The 19,431-nt window shown below is 42.4% G+C and overlaps 1 protein-coding gene across 9 annotated transcripts in view; it reads right to left on the reverse strand.

Moving 5' to 3' along the window:
- The window catches only part of CADPS (calcium dependent secretion activator), a 454,766-nt gene that overhangs the window by 232,349 nt on the left and 202,986 nt on the right, over positions 1 to 19,431 (reverse strand). For all 9 annotated transcript variants that reach the window (XM_069473767.1, XM_069473764.1, XM_069473765.1 and 6 more), the window contains 2 exons: positions 13,747 to 13,827; positions 2,165 to 2,398 (listed from right to left, as the gene is read on the reverse strand). In XM_069473767.1, coding sequence (XP_069329868.1) covers positions 2,165 to 2,398; positions 13,747 to 13,827 — 315 coding nt within the window. The remainder of the gene's footprint in view (positions 1 to 2,164; positions 2,399 to 13,746; positions 13,828 to 19,431) is intronic.

A 19,431-nucleotide genomic window follows, 5' to 3' on the forward strand; every position in this document is an offset into this window, starting at 1 on the left:
ACTATAATATTGAGTACTAATAAACAATTAGAAAATTACAGATTTAAAAGCTTCATGAATATCAATAAGCCTCTTTTTCCCCCTTTCTGTAGGAAGACAAGAGGCAGTAGGGAATAAATTGCCACCTCTAATTGGCAATCATCAAATTCAAAGACACCTAAGAAAATGTGTTCAGTACCTCAGGTGGCAGTATTAAAAAAAAAGGAAAGTTTCTGTGAAATTACACTGATGATTTTTTCACACACCAAATGCCCTATATTTAATTGAATACTACCTCTTCCAACTGCACGGTACATGTTGAAAACACTGTATCTTGATCCGAACTGAGCATAGAAAAACAAATTACCTGCAGTGAATTCACAGCAAGCCTTAATGATGGTGTATAAAATTAATGCAGTCTTTACACATTCTAATTAAATGTACAGAAATTTGATCTCTTCTCTTGGTCTCCCCAAATCTAGGGTCTTCATAAAGTCCTTGTGAGGTTTTGAGCTTTAATAAATTATAAGTGGTTCTCAAATTTTGGAGTGCGTAAGAAGTATTATACCTGCAGAACTTGTTAAAGTACTCATTCCAGGGCTGCACCTTGCCTATGCTTTCTATTTTTGTCTGACAACTTTATTGAGGTATGTTTTACATATCATATAATTAACCCATTTCAGTTGTCAATTCAGTGATTTTTAGTAAATTTACCAAGTTGTGTGGCCATCATCATAAATTAGTTTTAGAACATGTTTATCTTCCCCAATAATATCCCTTATGCCCATTCCTACCCCCTGCCCCAGGCCACATTAATCTGTTGATTTGCCTTCAGGACATTTCATATCAATGAAATGAAACAGTATGTGGTTTCTTGTGTCTGGCTTCTTTCCCTAAGCATAATATTTTTGTGGTTCATTCATGTCATAGCATGTATCAGTACTTTGTTCCTTTTAATTGCAGAATTGTATTCCATTGTCTGGCTATACCACACATTGTCTACCCCTTCACCAGTTGATGGACATTTAGGTTGTTTCCATTTTTGGCTCTTATGAATAATGCTGCTATCAATATTTGCAATCAAGTCTTTTGGGGACATGTGTTTTCATTTCTCTTGGGTAGATATCTAAGAGTGGAGTTATAGGCTGGGTGCGGTGGCTCACGCCTGTAATCCTAGCACTCTGGGAGGCCGAGGCGGATGGATCGCTCGAGGTCAGGAGTTCAAGACCAGCCTGAACAAGAGTGAGACCCCGTCTCTACTAAAAATAGAAAGAAATTATATGGACAACTAAAATATATATATACAAAAAATTAGCCGGGCATGGTGGCGCATGCCTGTAGTCCTAGCTACTCGGGAGGCTGAGGCAGTAGGATCACTTAAGCCCAGGAGTTTGAGGTTGCTGTGAGCTAGACTGACGCCACGGCACTCACTCTAGCCCGGGCAACAGAGTGAGACTCTGTCTCAAAAAAAAAAAAAAAAAAAAAAAAAAAAGAGTGGAGTTATTGGGTCATATGGTAGTTTTATGTTTAACTTTTTGAGAAAATGCTAACCTATTTTCCAAAGTGGCTGCACAATTTTATATTCCCACCCCCTAGAGATTCTGGTTCAGTAGGTCTGGATGGTGCTCAGGAATTTGCATACTGAACCAGCTTCCCAGGTAAGTCTGATGTAGGTAGATCAGAATGTTAAGCGTTCTGTCACAATACTGGCCTGAATGGGTGCTTATAATATTTTGGGTGTTGAGATAAACTAAAAAAGTTACACCACAACAAGTGACTCTCTACCATGTAGCCAACAGGAAAGATAATGGGAAAGGAAATTTACGACTCACCAAGAAATAATGCCAGATTGCGTCTCTCCTAACTGTAACACAGGTTGCCAAAATTTTAAACTCTCTACATTGCATAAGGCCTTCACAAAATCCTTAAGCACTGCTTTAAGACAGGGAAAGTAATGCAAGATTAAATTTAGTAGGTGGTTCTTAAGATTGTATTTCCTTAAGAAAAATGTGGGCTGGTGGAGATGAGGAATCACTTGCTGATTAGCTGACCTACGCTTAGCAAGCCGTTGTTGTAATAACCGTTCCTGGGGTGTAAGGGGGAAAATAAGCTGATTGTGATGCATCCAATCACCCATGTGCTGCTTGCTGTGCCAGGAAACTTTCAAGGGCTTAGGGCTTTTTACCTCCAAGGAGAAAGACAGCACGACGTCTGACTTGGAGAGCTGGTTCTCACTCTCCTCGCCCATGTCGATGATGGAAGCGTTGTGGCTGCGTTTGAGTTTCTGGAGCTTGAATTCCCCACCTTTGGACACGGGCATGCTCTCCAAGTTGGCCATGAGCAAGTTGACAGAGGACTTCAGCTCCTCAATGTATGTGTTTTCCATTTCTTTGGATACAAACTTGGGAAATTTGCGTTCCTTGTGAAGAAAAAGAAAAGTGTAAGCAGAGGAGTAAATAGAGACCGCATTTATGCAGAAGGTTTTTGTCTCACAGCCCAGAGTTAGAATCACGCACACACCACTAGTGAAATTCATCTAGATTTCATGGCCTTGTGCCAGAAAAATATTCAGCCCAGTCGAGGACACAGCTGCCTGCCTTCTAGTGACTGTAAAAAACCTAACAGGTAAGAGACACATGCATAAACATATAGCAAGAAAGAGTCAAATAAATGCTCTATCTATTATGATCTATCCTGTCCCCAGCTTTCTCCAGCAAATTCAATTTGTGGGAAGAAAAATGGGGTGATATTTTTCAAAACTGGTTTCAGTTCAGTTTTTCTTTTTAGCAAAATGCAGTCAGTTGTTTTTAAGTTATGGAAACAGAAAGACACCCTATTTCTGGATATCTATAGAGATTTTCTCACATGAATAATTCAAAAGGAGCTCATTTGAGATGTTTCAAACATAGTCTGTGGCTATTTCCAAGAAGAATAGTTAGTGTTTTCAAGAAGAATTTAAAAAAATTAATGAAGCAATGAACAATGTGATTAAAATTCTTTAGAAAAGAAGATAGAGTAATTTAGTATCAGAACGGACCTCTGTTTTTTTCTCCTGACTTCCTTATGAATTCATTTGTAATGGCAACACGCTCTAGCCACGCTGTTTGTTTCTCTACACCTCCAAGTTGTCCAGGTGGCTTGAGTATGCTTTGGACTGAATCACCATCTCAAGGAATCATTTCCCACATAGAACATGAACTTGCCCTCCTCGGCCCTGCTCTGTAACTGATGGGATGTGGAGCAAGCCAAATCAGTTCGACATTTTTTTTTTTTGAAAATGACAAAAAACCTGCCACTCAAACTGGCTTAAACAACAACAACAAAATTTATTGGCTTGAAAATATCCTGGAGTAGATCCAGTTTCAAAGAGGCTGGAATCAGGGCTCAGATGAAGTCACTACAACTGAGATTTTCCTCAACATCCTAGGTTTGGTTCTTCTGGGGTGGCTCCATGCTCAATCTAGCTCCCTTAATGTCACAGAAATGTTGTAAAGATCTGCACCTCATAACATCACATCATGCTATCTAGAGGAAGAGTGAAATATTTCCTCTCGTAATGTCCATGGAAGATGGGAAGTCTCTCATCCCAGGATTCTCACCCAAAGTCTAACTTATGTACATAACCTGAATCAATTTCTATGGCCAGTAATGTGCTATGCTTATTTGCTTGGGCATGCGTTACGTCCTGCATCCCTGTGGCTGGGGATTAGAACTCCACCTAGATCACAAGGAACGTGAATTGGTTTGCCAGTTCTATGTGGCAAAAATTAAGATGACTAGTACAATGGCACCTGACTCAAAGTCAAACAACTAATTCTATTAAGTGGCCAGTAATCACTCAGATTTACTCTCTCAAGCTATTGAGAGGCATTGAGATTACAACTGGTTGGTGAAGTTGAAATGGTAATATCACGTAGGCTCAGAGTTGACTGCTATGCTGGATGAGATCAAAGCAGAATAAAGCACTTGCCAAAGAAGAAATAGGTAGAGACAGAAAGAGGGAAGGAGAGAAAAGAAGAGAAGAGAGAGAAGAGGCTTCTAGAGTTACAGAAAAACTCTGTGACTTTCATTGGTTTTCTAATTATGACAGGCCTAGTTATTGCTCTTATATTTCAGTTCCTTAAGAAGCTATTATTTTCCTTTCAATAATCCCCCTACCTACTAGTTAGCTAGAAGGGTGTTTTTTCCTTGCCACTTTGAAGCTTCAGTCAAATACACATAGTGGTTTCTCTATATAGAGCTTGGAGATACCTCTGTGCTGTGCCAGTCTTTTTCCTACCTGGAGGCTTTCATGAGTATTATTACCCTTTTCCCTACCTCTCTGGGTAACTCACAGCCTTCTTGCCATTTTCCATATTTCAGCTTCAAAACTTTACTTCCCTAGGTTGGGTCCTCTTACTGTACTTGCTAACTCAGCTTCTTGATAACATTTATTGCAATGGATTGAATGTTTGTGTCCCCACAAAATTCGTATGTTGAAACCTAATCCTCAGTGTGATGGTATTGGGTAATTTGCCTTGGGGAGGTGATTAGATCATGAGGGCAGAACCCTTACGAATGGAATTAGTGCCCTTATGAAAGAGGCCCCACATAGCTCATTTGCTCTTTCCACCATGTGAAGACATAGTGAAAGACAGCTATCTATGAATCAGGAAGTGGGCCCTCATCAGACACTGAATCTGCTGGTGCCTTGATCTTGGACTTCCCAGCCTCCGCAACCAAGAGAAACAAATTTCTGTTGTTTATAAGCCATCAGTGGTATTCTGTTATAGCAGCCCAAATGGACTAAGATACTAGTTTATAATTAATGAATCAAGTGTAAAATTTATTTGTTTAATGTTTGTCTTTCCTGCTGGGCCATGAATCAGGACCACACCTATCTTGACATCCCTGATGAATTCTTGGTATCTAGCACATAATAAATATTCAACACATATGAGTTGAGTGAATGATTGACAGCTTGTCAAAATTGTTCATATTAAATATCATTGTAGCTAAAACTCAGCTGTGAGGAGGAGGTGGAGAGATGATAAATTAAGTTCTGGAAGAACATTGAGATTCTGCTTTTCCATGTAAATGAGTATGGGGGTCTGAAATCTACTCAGCAACATTAGAGTACCGGTTCCTTCTGGAACCTCTTAGCACAGTCACTTCCTGCTTTAAAATTGGGCTCAGCCCACTACCGTGTGGTGCTTTCTAGACACACTGTGGGTGAATGTGAGAGGAGAAGCAGGATGAATCAATCCTTCTGAAATAAGATGATAGGCTGATGGTCTCGACAGGCGTTAGTAATGATTCAACACAAAAGAACCCTGAAAGTCTTATTTCTTGAAAACTTCTGCATAGTGGACTTGATTTTTCTCATTCTTGGACTTGATCAGGGACAACTTTGAGCCACAGAACTTGGGTATCCTTCATGCAAAAGTCTGTGAAGATGTGATGACTTGGCTTCTGGGCCACCAACACTTAGAAAACACTCCCATAAACACTGTTCTTGGCACAGTGCCAGACACTAGGAGGCTTATGATGAGAGGATATAAACTGTTTTCTTTGAGCTTACAGCAAGTGGGGAGAAAGATCTATAAGGGAACATCAAAGTACATGCTATAATGGAAGTATATATGAGATGTGAATTCTTCCTGAGAGAATCAGGGGTGGCTTCCCAGAGGAGGTGAACTTTAGGCTGAGGATCTGATGGATGGAGAAGAGTTTGCCAACAGATTTGGTTGGCTAAGATAGGGCTACTGCTCTTTTCTCCTTCCCATGGAAAATATTATAGGCAACCATGAATCCAAGAAGGTCTACATAACTTCTATGTATGTAGTCACATGATGTTTCCTCATCTCCTTTGGAACATGGCCCTTTTGGAGAGTAAAAGGAAGACTGAGATAGGCTAACTCATGGTCTGAGAGTAGTCCTTAGGCCACATTAAAGGTTTCTAAGGAGCAAATATTGCATCCCAAGAGCATGAAGGCCATTATACTAACCTATAGCTTTCCTCCTCCTATGGGACCCCAAACTTTAATGAACGACATGGTATTGGGGAGGGGGTACTCAGTATATGCTATGTGTGATTTTTACTGCCAGTTGCTGGCTTTGCAGTTGCCAGGGGATGGAGAGAAAAACTCGTGCTTGTGAAGTGGATTCTTTCCTGAAGCTTTGAGAGATGGTATTGTCAAATGCAGTTCCTCTTATCACACCCATCTTTGGGACTCGCTCAATGCCATTTAACTCCACAGTCTTGACATCTTCAAACAAGACCCACTGGTCACAGACAACACCATTGTAGCCCAGAGTTAGCTCCCACCAAAATTTATCTAGCAGAATATTGGAAAAATCCAAAGAATGATCACTCCTTCCAGAACTTGGACATTTCCTAATGATATCATAAAAGGAGGCTCATAAAACTGAAATATGCAAGGAAAACAAGGCCATTTTTCTGCTCTGAGTACTTAAGCCTTGAGAAGAAATAGCATTCCTTCAATCTAGGCTGAGGTTCCAGAGTGGAGTTTTCAGTGGCAGACCCATTACAAACACATTTCAAAGCTGAAGTTGTGCCAAAATAAGGAAAATGTAGTCATCCATTTCTATTACTACTTTTCCAAGCATAAAAACAAATTAGCCTTGACAAAAGAATTGTTTATTCATATTGCTTTATGAGAGACATAGAATATAGGTAGACAAAGTCCTCCAAAGAAAATCTCGGCTGGACATTTATTTTTGTTTTGGGCTGATAACATTCCTCAACGAGGATGGCCTCCCAAGGACAATTTCCACCAGGGTTATTTATGCTCGGAGGGATTTTTGAAGCATCTTGAAAAACAGCATTTGAAAGTTCTGACAGCCATTAGCTTCCTTAGCCTTTGGCTTTTCTTTTCTGTTTTTGGATTTTTACTCATAGAGGATGAATGGGGTATGTGTAAACGCTTACAAGACTACTCTCACTTAGAGAGAGGTTCCCTAGGCCCCAAAGGCTCAGATGACATATGCTGGCAAGTGATCAGAAGGAGAGATGTGACCGACAGACATTTCTAGACACAGGTGCTCCCCAACAGTGTTGCAACTCTTTAATCCAATCTCTCAAACACTTCCAGGGCTCCTACCAAGTGTCAGGTGCTACGGTTGTCATTAGGGTTGAAAGGGTCAGCAGGGGGGCCGATGGTAAGGGGGGGACGTGCCAGAAAGTGACCAACTGGGCACCGTGTGACACATGAAGCCACAGAGGTAGGCAGAGAGGATAAGGTGAGCACCAAGGAAACTTATCCAGTCCACGTTTGTGAAACAGACTTGACTAGGGATCCTAGGTCTGCCACTTAGTAACTTTGGGACTTTGGATAGATTTCTTTACCTATTTGAATTTTGGTTTCCACATTTGAAATGAGGATTAAAAACCTCATAGAATCATTATGAAGGGTAAGAGATAATAACAAACATGAGTACATTTTGACTACTGTCTGTCTGTCTGTCTCTTTCTCTACACACACACACACAAACACAGGTGCTATGCTACTACCACCGTCACTACCAACAACAATACTACTAGTAATTATAGTCACTGGTACAGATAATGAGGCTAGTTGGCATTTACTGAGTGCTAACTATGTCTTGGGCACTAGTTTAAGCACTTTATATGCTTTATCTCACCTAAAGCTTCCAACAACCCACTCAGGCAAGTGCTGCTATTTATCCTCATTTTCTGGAAGAAAATGAGGCAGACAGGTTAAAGTAGTAATTAGTAGAGCTGAGTTTGAAACCCAGTAGACTGGCTCTGGAGCCCATGTTCTCAGCTATGATATCACAGGGCACAACTATCTGGCTGAAAATGTCAACAGAGCTGAGGCAATCCTTTGGGACCTCTCATCATGGTGCCCCCTGCACGCATCACTTTGTTTTGTAGTATTCAGTAGAGGGCTGGTGACAGCAGAGCCCTCCGCAGCAATGGCCATTCCACCATTGCCCAGTCAACGTGCACAGTGTAGGGTAGCGTAGGGAGAGATGAGGAAGGGGTGAGCATGTTAAATGAGAGAAAGAAGGTCTTAGGAATAATCTGTCAAAATCAGTATCACAGACATTAGAAGGCATTTTGGGCTCAGGCATGAAAATTTTTTGGATTGGATTCTTCACCCAACTGGTCTTACTTGCTCAGCTTTAATGAATTGGATGGACTTCCCTCCACTTCAACAAGCTTCAGAGGACCTGCCTGGCACTTAGATTTTTCCTTGAACTCAGATTTTCCTGAGTTCTTAGCTATCTGACAAGGCCAGAGTCAGGGATATGTTCCTTCCCCACACACATTTTTTTCAGGTAACGAATTAAAATAAACTCCTATTGTGTGCTGGCTACTTGTGCTACTTCATGACACGGCGCGAATGCCAGGTCCGACAACATCAGTTTGCAAGCTGGGAGTTCGTATCATTCTCTGGTAGGAGAGGATTCCATTTCTATCTGATTTTTGGTAGTGTGTAGAACAGAACTTTTCCCTCAGAGAAATATTTGGATATTATTTCTCACTGATGTTTGCAATCAGGTCAGGGTATGAGATGCTAATTTTGCTCTGCATAGAAGAGGAGTCTAAATGGCAGTTCCACATTTCAAACGACAGCCTGAAAAACCAATGGTGTTTTCACTCCTAGACCTCTGCCACTACTACTGCAAAGCCCATATTATTTGTCTTAAATAATTAGCTCAAGAATTTTGGAATTTTATCTGAAAATGTGGCCAAAAGAACTGGCAAATATCACAGCAGCACTAATGCCACAATCTGCCTGGTTAAGCTTTAATGTCAACTTTTGATCACGCAATTTAAATGACTTAGACTTAATTCCTGGGTGAAATTTGGGAACACTTTAATATCAACATGAGAGGATTTGGGAAAATGTTTGAACAGGGATTACGAAGTCTTTTCTACCAGCTTAAAAAAAAAGTGCATTCAGATCTCTTCCTGGAACTTTTAAGGCAGCATGACTGATGTTCACAGTGAGACCATCTCTGTCTGATGTTCTTGTGCAGCTGTCTCTGATGATTTGTGGGATGTCGGTGTGATTGAATTGATAGATTATGGTACAAAGTTGTGGGTAAGGGAAAGCTGACTTTTTTTCACCCCTGTTTTCTCCTAATAAGAGAGGACACACAAAATACTTTTGTGGAAATGTATGATAAATGCTACCGGCAGAATGACCAGGTTCCAGGTTCCAGGAAAACCAAGGTAGAGAGGATTCTGAATTCCAGGAGCCAGTTCTGCTGAACTCTGTTGCTTCCAGATAAACTGAAGAGAATACACAGCAACTTTTAGTGGAGGAAAGAAAGCAGTTTCCAGGAGGGGCAACCACCAGGAAGAGAGGAATGGGGCGGAGGACAATCCTGTCTTAGAGTAACTTCCTGCCTCTCATCTGATTGCTCAAAAGAAATAGCATGAAACTTGGAATTAGAGGACTCAGCTTTCCACTCACTAGCTGAGTAAACTTGGGCATATCACTGAGACTCTTTGATTTGCCTAAACTGGGAGAATTAATGTAACTCCAAGGATTGTCCATCACAGAGAGAGTTTATGTGAAATCGCACAGCCAGTTCCTGACACATTTAATAAAGAACTGATCAACAGAGAGAGTGGTCAGCATGAGGGGAGGTGAAAGCCTGGGTGAAGGGCATACTGGATCCTTGGGTTGGGATGAGGAGGAAAATGAGGACCTATGTTTGGGAAGGTATTCTGCAAGAGTAGTATGCATACTGGTGGAGAGTTCAGATTCTGGTCATTGAGTGACTATGGCCAAGTCCTCTAATGTCTCTGCTTTAGCTTCCTCCTGTACGAAATGGGGATAATGATAGCACCTTTCTCATAAGGTTGTTGGATAGTTAGACTCTCAAATGTAAAATGCTTAGCAGAGAGTCTGGCACACAGGAGAACACTATGTAAATGGTAAGTGATAGTTATTACTACTGGGTACATCTACAGTGTCTCCCAATTCATAATAACCACTCCACTCACAGCCTTCCTGCTTTCCACCCTCACCCTAAGTGATTTATCTCCAGCATTCATGTGTTCATTGAGACCCTCACACCTTTTCCACTGTCCACTGTGGATTGGTTGATTGTACCAGGGGTTAGCTCTTGAACCAATCAAAGGTCCAATTCTTCGGACTGTGAATTTGTGGGGGTAGTGAGAAGAGGGGCAAAGGGAGAGAGGGAGAAAAATTTGAGAACGAGGATGACTGGCTGAATGATTCTCTATTTGGCCACACCAGAAACATGTGGAACTGTGGGATAGGCATGCTTTTCCCTTGAGAAGCAAAGAAAGCTGGTTTGCAGAGAAAAAAAGGATGATGAATGTGACACACAGAGATGAGAGGTGGAGGGAAAGTCCTGACCACTGTGAGGTCCCTGGTTCTTTCCTGGGTTCTGGCTGCAATTTGCCCAGGAGCCAGACTGTGAGATCCTTCTCGATCCCAATCCCATCTTTTACATGAGCTTCCTTGAGTTGGTGCCTCTTATTTACAATCAAAAGTGCTCTACCCACCTTTCAATTCAGAGAACAGAGTGAATTATGTATGACGGGTGACATCTTATCCAGGAATTTCTGGTTATGATATTTACAGGAGCTAACTCTCAGCCATATGGGTTGAATTGCACATCTTCACTAAAATTCACTGTGACGCCAGAAATAGAAAAATCAGGGCATGCTAAAAGAAGATAAGCAGAGGTGCTTTGTTTCAATATCTCTTCACGAACTAGCCAATATTTGAGATCTTGATATTTTATTTAATTTTTAGTTGATGAGATATTTTGCCATTTTCCTCAGCATTAGCCAGGCTGGTTTAGGCAAGGGGAAAATTTATTTTTCTTGGAATCTGACTAAACTGAGGGAAAAGCAGATACATAGCTAAAGCTCAGGAATAACTGGAATTAGGGACTTAGACATCCTGAGGACTCCTTGATATCTCAGTGTAGTTTCCCCATCTCTGTTTGTCTCCTATGAAAAGGAGTTTGTTGGCTTCATTCTTTCATCTTTTCCCTATGTGGAAAAATTGAACATGGCTGCAGGCATCTTTCTGGGAGATACAGCCCTGTTGGGGTCCACACGCCCCAGGGAAGGGATTCATTGGTTTAGTTTGTATCAAGCGCCCATTTCCAGACCAATCACTTGTGGCCAGGGTAGGCTGGGAACTGTGATTGGTTCCCCTTGGGTGAAGAGCTCACTCTAGGATCAACTAGCTGTGGCAAGCGGGCCACGGCATGAATGAATATTTCATAAGAAGAGGGTCAACTTCTAAGAGAACAGGAGATAGCAGTGGGCAGTCCAACTCATAGAAATTCTCAATACCGCAAATGTTTGGGGGACTCTCCATATATTTTATAATTATTCTCCATTCTCTGTAAATAATAACCAAGATTCACTTTAACTGCCTACTTTATTATCCAAGAAGGCTTAGTTGTAACTTGATAATATCCTACTTAGCTTCAGAATATTTAGTGGTGTGGGCTGGGGGAAAGTGTTCTTTGATCTACTGTTCAGAGATGAGGATCTTGGCTCATTTATACCAGTTGTTCGTCTAGGGTCTTTTAAAAATTAAAATTAGCCTAACACTAGTTTTAAATTATCATGTTGAGCCTCAAAGTAAAAAAGCAACTAAAATAAAGGTGCCATGAGCTTGTTTTTGAAGCGTGTGTGTGTGTGTGTGTGTGTGTGTGAGATTTTATTCAGATTGGATGAATACTTACTAGTTACAAATGTAATTGTTGCCTAACAGGCAGAAGAATAGACCACATGACCTTCCTTTTATGGATAATCCTCTAATAGGAAACACTGAGTTTACAGGAGAAGTAAACTCTAAAGGCTTATTAATGTTTACTTCCACATTAAGCAGGGTTTAAAAACATAAGAACCTTTTACACTACCTTTAGCCAAATCCCTAACTGCATACTATTTTTAGCCACCAGACTGATTTGACTATAAACTTTAAAGGTGTCCAAAAAAACAAGATGTAAAACATTTCAGTAAGAGTGCTTGAGCATAAACAGAGGGATTTTCATGCTTCTTGGAATCTGTCTCTTTTTTTTCGTCCAGTAGGATTCCTTCCTATATGTCCAAGTCGTGAGATGCCTCTCTCCATAAAGAGAAAAGGCTGAATGTTAAGCTCCACCTCATGCCCACCCTCCCTGCCATCTCTGACAGCCACTTCCCTCACGTGCACTCAGGGCCTGTGGCTAGAGTAGGAACAAGTAGGTGCTGGTTGTTATTTAAAATGTTGGTATTTTGTTCTTGGTGGATTTGGGGGTATTAGGTATAATTTAAAAGTATTTTATTAAAAATCATCTGTTTTGATTGCTGAGTTTCTGGGAGCCCCCTTAAATTTTGCACCTGGAGTGAGCGCCAAGCCTGATATCTAGATAGAATTGTGTTCAGGGTCCAGTGCGGCCTCTTTGCCAATGTCTATCATGTTCAGCCTGGATTTCCCCTTCTCTGTATTGAGAATGAAACTGACACATCCTTAGAGGGCTGTTTGTACGATTGACTGAAATGGTGCATGGAAAGCATTTAGCACGCTTAACATGGAGTCAGCGCTCAATAAATACTATTAGTGTTACTGCTATTAATAATAACACATATGGCAGGGATGGCTATAATAGTAGATAACATTTAGCTGTTATCTGACAATAAGAAATGATCCCAACCCTAAAGGAGTCCTATCTACTGGGAGACTCAGACATGTAAACAAATGGTCCCTATTCAGTGAACTGCTATAATAAAGGTCCACATGTATGGCGAGAGCACAAGGTGGGGAAGACTGAATGGCTGCTCAGCTCCTAGAGAAGCAGTTTTAAGGCAGGTACTGAAGTCTGAATAGGTGAATTTGCTAAGTGGAGGGGAGAAGAAATGTCATTCCAGTTTGAAACACCAGTGGGCACAAAGACACTGAGCCTGGCTAGGGCTGGGTATATCCACAGGGAGACATTCTCTGGAGCTGGATTGGGAGGTTCTGGTAGGAAAGTTGTCAGACATGAGATTAATAAGGAATGAGATAGTCTGTTGATTAAGAGCCTTGAACGTCATAGTGTTCTGGGGACAATGAGGGAATCTATTGAAGGATTCTGAGGCTATGTTTTGAGATGTTCGTGTATGAGTTTTATGATGGCAGCTGCGTGCAGGATGGACAGGAAGGGGGTGAGACTGGAGCCAGGGATGCCTACTAGGAGGCCACGGCAACACGCAGGTGCTGACAGTGAGGGCCTGGGCCACGGCGTGGGCAGGGGTGCTGGAAAGCAGGGAAGCGGTCTGGGCCCCACACTGAGGAGGCAGCCCAGGGAGGCTGGGTGGCTGAGCGAGTGTGGGGTGTTGTGGAGAGGAAGGAGAAACTGTCAGTGACTAGGAGGCTTCATCCGAAGTAACTAGATATAGAATGCATGCGGAGGAGGAACTGTAGGTATGTGTGGGGTGGGAGGAAGAAGATAAGGAGCCAGATTTTGAACCTGAAATGCCCATGGAATGTCTAAGCGGAAATGTTCAATCGACAGTTGCAAATATGAGTCTGGAAGTCAAAAGAAAGGTGAAGCCTGAGTTTGGGTTTTCACTGGAGTGGAGAAAATGCATGTGGCACCTCTGGGAGAGCTTGCTGTGAGAGACAAGGGCGGAGGGCCCAGTCAGGGTGATTGTCCCCATCTTCCCTCCTCTCTGCTGTTCCACCTTATCTTTTGGGGGCCCTTAACTGTCGGTGTGCTTTCTGAGTGGAACTTTGGCCTGGTCCGCAGAAAACATCCCCGAAGTTTCCTTACCCTGGCTATTTGGTCTGCCATCTGGAGACGTCCATCCAGCTCTCGTCTGATCTGGGCTGCCTGCTCATCTGGATTGTCCAGCTGCACAAAAGCACAAACATTGAGACTTTCAGTTTGGGTCGCAAAAGTCAATAAACTCACGACTTTCCATTCTACACTCCCCTCCCTGACTCCATGCTCCATGGACATAGTTCACTAAAAAACAGATTCTTGTCACTCTAAGGCCCAGTGTGAATGAAATCCCAAGTTAATTCTAGGCAGAGCATGATATGGCAGGCAGTTGGGAAGAGAGATGTTTGAATGACCTTGCACGGGAATGATCAATCATTTCTGGAACACTGGGCAGCAGCGTTTCTAATGAGGGCCCAAGCCAGCACCTCTGACTTGGCCCAGTGAAGAAAGTGCTTACATGGCAGATGGACAAGGAAGGAGATGGCACTGTAACTATCAGAAACGTCAGGAGCAGACACAGTGCATATCCACAGTGCACACAGACCGTGGGAGATTAGTCAGTCAGTGAGCCCTGAGACCTCATAGACTCCTCATTGAGCCCTGAGACCTTCCCAACCAGCCCTCCACATGGCTACTTCCAATCAGCTGGTGTTGGTGTCTAAGTTGAAACCTATTCTTATCTTCTCTGATATTAGGATATAAACATCAGAACACTCAAGAATAAATAAATCTGGACAAGTCCCTAACTTCTCTGGTTTCAGCTTTCCATCTAAAGTATAAGGGGTTGGTTATGACATCTTCATCCTTTCCCCATCTTTCTATGAATCTATGAAAGAGATTACCAAACATTTCTGTAAAGGGCCCTATATTCACAGCATTAAGCTTTGAGGCCATAAGGCCTCCATTGCGATGAATCACCTCCTCCACTGTAGTGTGAAAACGGCCATAGATGACATGTGAGTGAATGAGAGTCACTGTGTTCCAATAAAGTTTTATTTACAACAGTGGCAGCCCGTAGCTGGTCATGCCTGTTTTATGAATTGAAGTTATCTCTTTATTTCCAAGCAACCCTAGCATTATCCTTCAAAGTGTTACTGGGTCTGCTTTTTCTAGCAAGTTATAATTTATTCACAGAAAAGTTTAATAAGGTACAGCAGCATTTAAATAAAATTCCTCTTTTTGGTATATATTAACTCACAACAAAAAGCAGCATAAGAAATATGTGAGTTTTCTTACTGGAACACAGTGGTTCTCATTCACTCACATATTGTCTACGGCTATTTTCACACTACAGTGGAGGAGTTGATTCATTGCAACAGAGAAACTCACATAAGAAATATGTGAGTTTTCTAAGTCCCTTTCTCTAAAATTTATTTTTATTCAGAAATTTTAAGCTCCAAGCTTATAAAAAAAAGATTGTCACCTATACTATGCAATGATAATAAATAAGTTATTTCTAATATGATGAATGTGATATAAATAACACTAGAAAATTTATAATCATACTTCTAAAGCATCATAATTAATCTTCCTTGGTTTATTTTACAAAACACATAAAAAATCCATCTGGCCTTATGCTGTGATTTTTATCACCCTGTTTAGTTCAGGAATTAGCATGGCTTTATCTTCTTCTTTCCACAGTTTTAGAGAGAAGGTCTGTTTCCTAGATCATGAAAACTGGATTGCAACATTTGGCTATATATTCTAAGGCAGAATTTTCCAAAGGATGTTCTGCTGAACAATAATTCTAGATACTTCTGAAGAAAGGTTTTCAGAAGGGCTCCAGAAGAATCGACAGATAAGTTTGGGAAAAGCCGTGTTGAAAGGCACAAAGTGTCTGAGAAGTTTTGCAGTAACGAAATCTGTTAGCCTTGGACCAACTCAACTGTTGTTTAACTGAAACTTTAAATTTTTATTTTTTGCATAATGCTCATAGAACACCAGTTGGAGATCATGTTCTAAACAAATGTAGAGTGAAGCACCTGCAAGCAGTCACACCGCTGACCAGGGGTCCACCCTGATCACCACTTTCCGATAGGCCCAGGTGGGAAACACAGTGTCTTCAGTGTTGTTTTTAAGCTCCAATGAGCTGCTTTTCTTTTATTCCCTTGGAAAGCCCATGAGTTCTTCAGATCCAGGTGTAAGCCCACTAGGAACACTCGGATGTCTTGTTCAAAGTACACATGCAAATGAAACACTCCACTGCTTCTTGGAGAAGCAGCAGAACGACTGGGTCAGGGGCTGAAGTTGGGAATTCTATCAAAAGGCATGAGGCTCATACAGGTTAAAATTAAAAGGGGAAAACACAGCCCAACAGAACCAGCCCCGTGACTAAATTTCCCAGAGGCATTTGAGTTCTCTCAGTGGCCTCACAGAACGCGACTCGAAATGGCAGAGAATGCTGGGGATGATGATGAGCAGGCAAGGTCGACCTTAAGCTTTACGTATCCTTTCATTCATTAGTTCACCCATTTGCCCATTCGCTCATCAGTTTTTTATGGACTGCCTTGAAATGTCAAGACGCTGGAACACAGAAAGGAACAAGACAGACCCAGTCCCTAATTCCATGGAGATTAAATCTAGTAAGAACAGGTACGATTTGGGCATAAAGGAGAGGGGGCTAGCATTCATTGACACCTGTACTAAACACCAAATACCCTATGATCTGTTTTACAGCCTTTTCTAAAGGATCCCAAGAAACAGATGCTGATATGCTTTCTCGGAAGAAAAAGGATTCTGGGGTCAGGAAATGCTGTTCCCTCTTGAGAATTTATAATAGATATTAGCATAATCAAGACTGAGAAATTCTAGAGCAAAGAAGTCTGTTTAAATGCATTTCGCTTTGTCTTTTACACAACTGTTCCACCAAAAACAAATATTCCACAGAGCAGTTCGGGAAATTCCACATGTGAAACAACTTTATGAGGTAGGTACCATTATTGTTCCCATGTTAACAGATGAGGAAATTGAGTCTTGGTAAGTTGAGGAAAACGCCACGGTTCACATAGCTGGCAAAGCGGTATGAGCCATTTGAAACTGAGTCTGCTCTGCCTCAAGTCACAACTCTTTAGCCCTGCATTACATTGGCTTCCTCCTTAAGTGCCTTGTTCTAATCAATCCTGACAATTAACTAACTTAGCACTCTCACTTTGTTCCTTGTAGACATGGGCCAATTTGATACATAGTGCCACCACTGGGGGGTGGAGAAATGTTGACCCTCTGTCACTTGTCACGACTGATTGATTTCGCTTGGGGAGGCTGTAGCAGTGCCAGATTCTTCCCTACGACATGATAGCAATGAGAGTGTCCTTATCCTGGCTCTGCCACTTAATAGCTGTGTGACCTGGAGCAAATTACTTAACCTCTCTGTGCTTCAGGTCTCATCTGAACAATCAGGAGAACTCTACCTAAGGTTGTCATAAGAATTAACTGAGACAATGGATATAAAATGCTCAGCCCAGCACTTGGCATCCAGGAAACGCTCCAGAAATGGTGGCTGCTGTTACTTGTGTTGTTATTAAAGCAGTCCATGCTGGCTGCATTTCTGACATGGGCCACCACGGGGCGTCAAAGGTTCAGAATAGGAGGTGCCAGATGGGACAACGTCCCTCCGCGGTGTGGACGTGGGGTCTTGGTCTGACAGTCTAGGTGGTGGAGGTGATGTGATCAGAGGCTCCCATCTCTTGACAAATTTCCCTGTTTTTTCTGTGTCTCCCACGTCCTGCGGGGTCGAGTCCCTTTGCTCTGTTAGACTTTAATTAGCAGGAGTGACCAGAAGGCGGACACTACTGCCTGACAGCTAATGATCTGAAGAGAGGGTGAAAAGGGAGATGCCACCGAAGCTCCCTAAAATAGCCTGGCATGATAGAGAAGGCCATCCTCAACGGGGGAACTTGACAGCCCCACTGTATGAAATCCAAAAATATAAAGAGAAATCAAGTAATTACCTTTTCAAGTGCTGGAAAGAAAAAGCCAGAGAAGGAGCTTCCATGGAAACGAGGTTCTGTTTATTGCACTGGTCTTTTCCACCGAGGAAAGGAAAGATCAGATGGAGAACCAAGGCAAGGGCAAGCCTTTCACACTGACAGCTCATTAGGGTTCAAAAATGTACATGTGCATAAAGGCTCTTTACCTAATTAGACAAATAATCTTCCTACTAGCAGAGGTCAAGGAGAGGCAGGGCTGTTGTTTTGACTTGTCAGTCAAGCAAAAGGAAACATTTCCTTGGGCTTTTCCTTTACAGTAATGGAGAACTGAGCCCAGCACTGCATAAGTGCAGACAGGTATCTCCCAAGCCATCAGTTCAAGCCTACCAGAGGTGACTCTCTCTAGCTCATGGGTGGCAGGAACTCTTTCAGTCAATGCAGAGATGAGAACTCAGAGCAGTGCTGCTGTAGGGCCCATTTGAACACAGCCCTGAGATCCAGCAGAGTGGAGCTGCACCTATCTACCCTGCTCCTTAGCTGTGCAACCTTGTCAAGTGTCTTAACCTTGCTGAACCTCAGCTTCTTCATCTACAAAGTGGAGGTAACTTTTATCTTGCATGGGTATTGAAAGGACACAATGAGACAATGAATTGCATTGTGCAAGGGAAGTCACACAATTTGAGTCCAAATCTTGGCTTTGCAATTTCCTTCCTGAAAGGGATTGAACACGCAATTCAATCTTTCTAAGCCTCAGTTTTCTTGACTGTAAAACTGGGATAAGATACTTACTCCAGTGTGTTCTGAGGATTATGTCCGATGATATGCATCCAAAGCACCCAGTGTGGTGCTGGCACATAGTAGGTCCTATAGTTTAGCTAATATTTTCTGGAGCTATCCCTATTTTAGAATAGGCACTCACCAGATGTTCATTCTCCTCTCTGCCTTTGTGATGTATGAAGGAAACTGGAGGGTGGCGGGGTGCCCTGGAATCCTGGCATGGATGTTGGGAGACTGTGTTCTGGTCCTTGATTTGCCCTTAGCTGTGGCATCTTGGGCCAAAGTCATGACCTCTCTGCCCACAGTCCCTTCATCTGAGAAGTGATAAGCTCTACACTGTTCTGTTCTAGGATTCTCTGAAAAGCCGAGGTAAGCATGTCTCAAAGTTATATACTAGGGGACGTTGGTCCTGCAGGGCCTCTGCGTGCTCAGTGAGAAAGCGTTCTGTGGTTACATCCCTATCCCCTTTCTGGAGACCCACAAGACACACTAGTAAGAAACCTGCACCAAGGCAACCTCATGCAGCCCACGTTTCCCTAACTTATCTGCCCATGTGGGAAACACATCTGAACACTCAGGAACACATTTTGGGATATGCTCACCTAGGCGATTCTCCTGCGTGCTTCACTTTTCTCATGTCTCTGGACAGAATTTTTGTGGGGGGAAGTGCTCCCACTGTGCAAACAGATCTGTATCTCAGAAAAGAGGGACCCACCTGAGGATGCCCCGTCTGACCTCTAGGGTGATGAAGACATTGCCATGGGGCCTGGGTTTGGAGCCTCCTCGTTAGCCTCAGAGCCCCTGGAGGATTGGCCTTGACAGTGTGCCTGGGAGACGTCCTTGGGGATCAGCTTCCCTGGGGGATGACTGACTTCTCTGTGCTCACGTGATGGAAGAATTCTCTAGACTTTTTCAAAGTCATCATTATCACTGCCAAGGGGCAGCTTTCAGTCAAGCGAAGAGAGGATGTGATTCAAATACACAGAAAATGTAAATAGAAACAGGCAGATTACGTTATGTATTATTTGAA

The sequence above is a fragment of the Eulemur rufifrons genome, chromosome 7 (genome assembly GCF_041146395.1).
Source record: "Eulemur rufifrons isolate Redbay chromosome 7, OSU_ERuf_1, whole genome shotgun sequence".
Taxonomy (NCBI): Eukaryota; Metazoa; Chordata; class Mammalia; order Primates; family Lemuridae; genus Eulemur; species Eulemur rufifrons.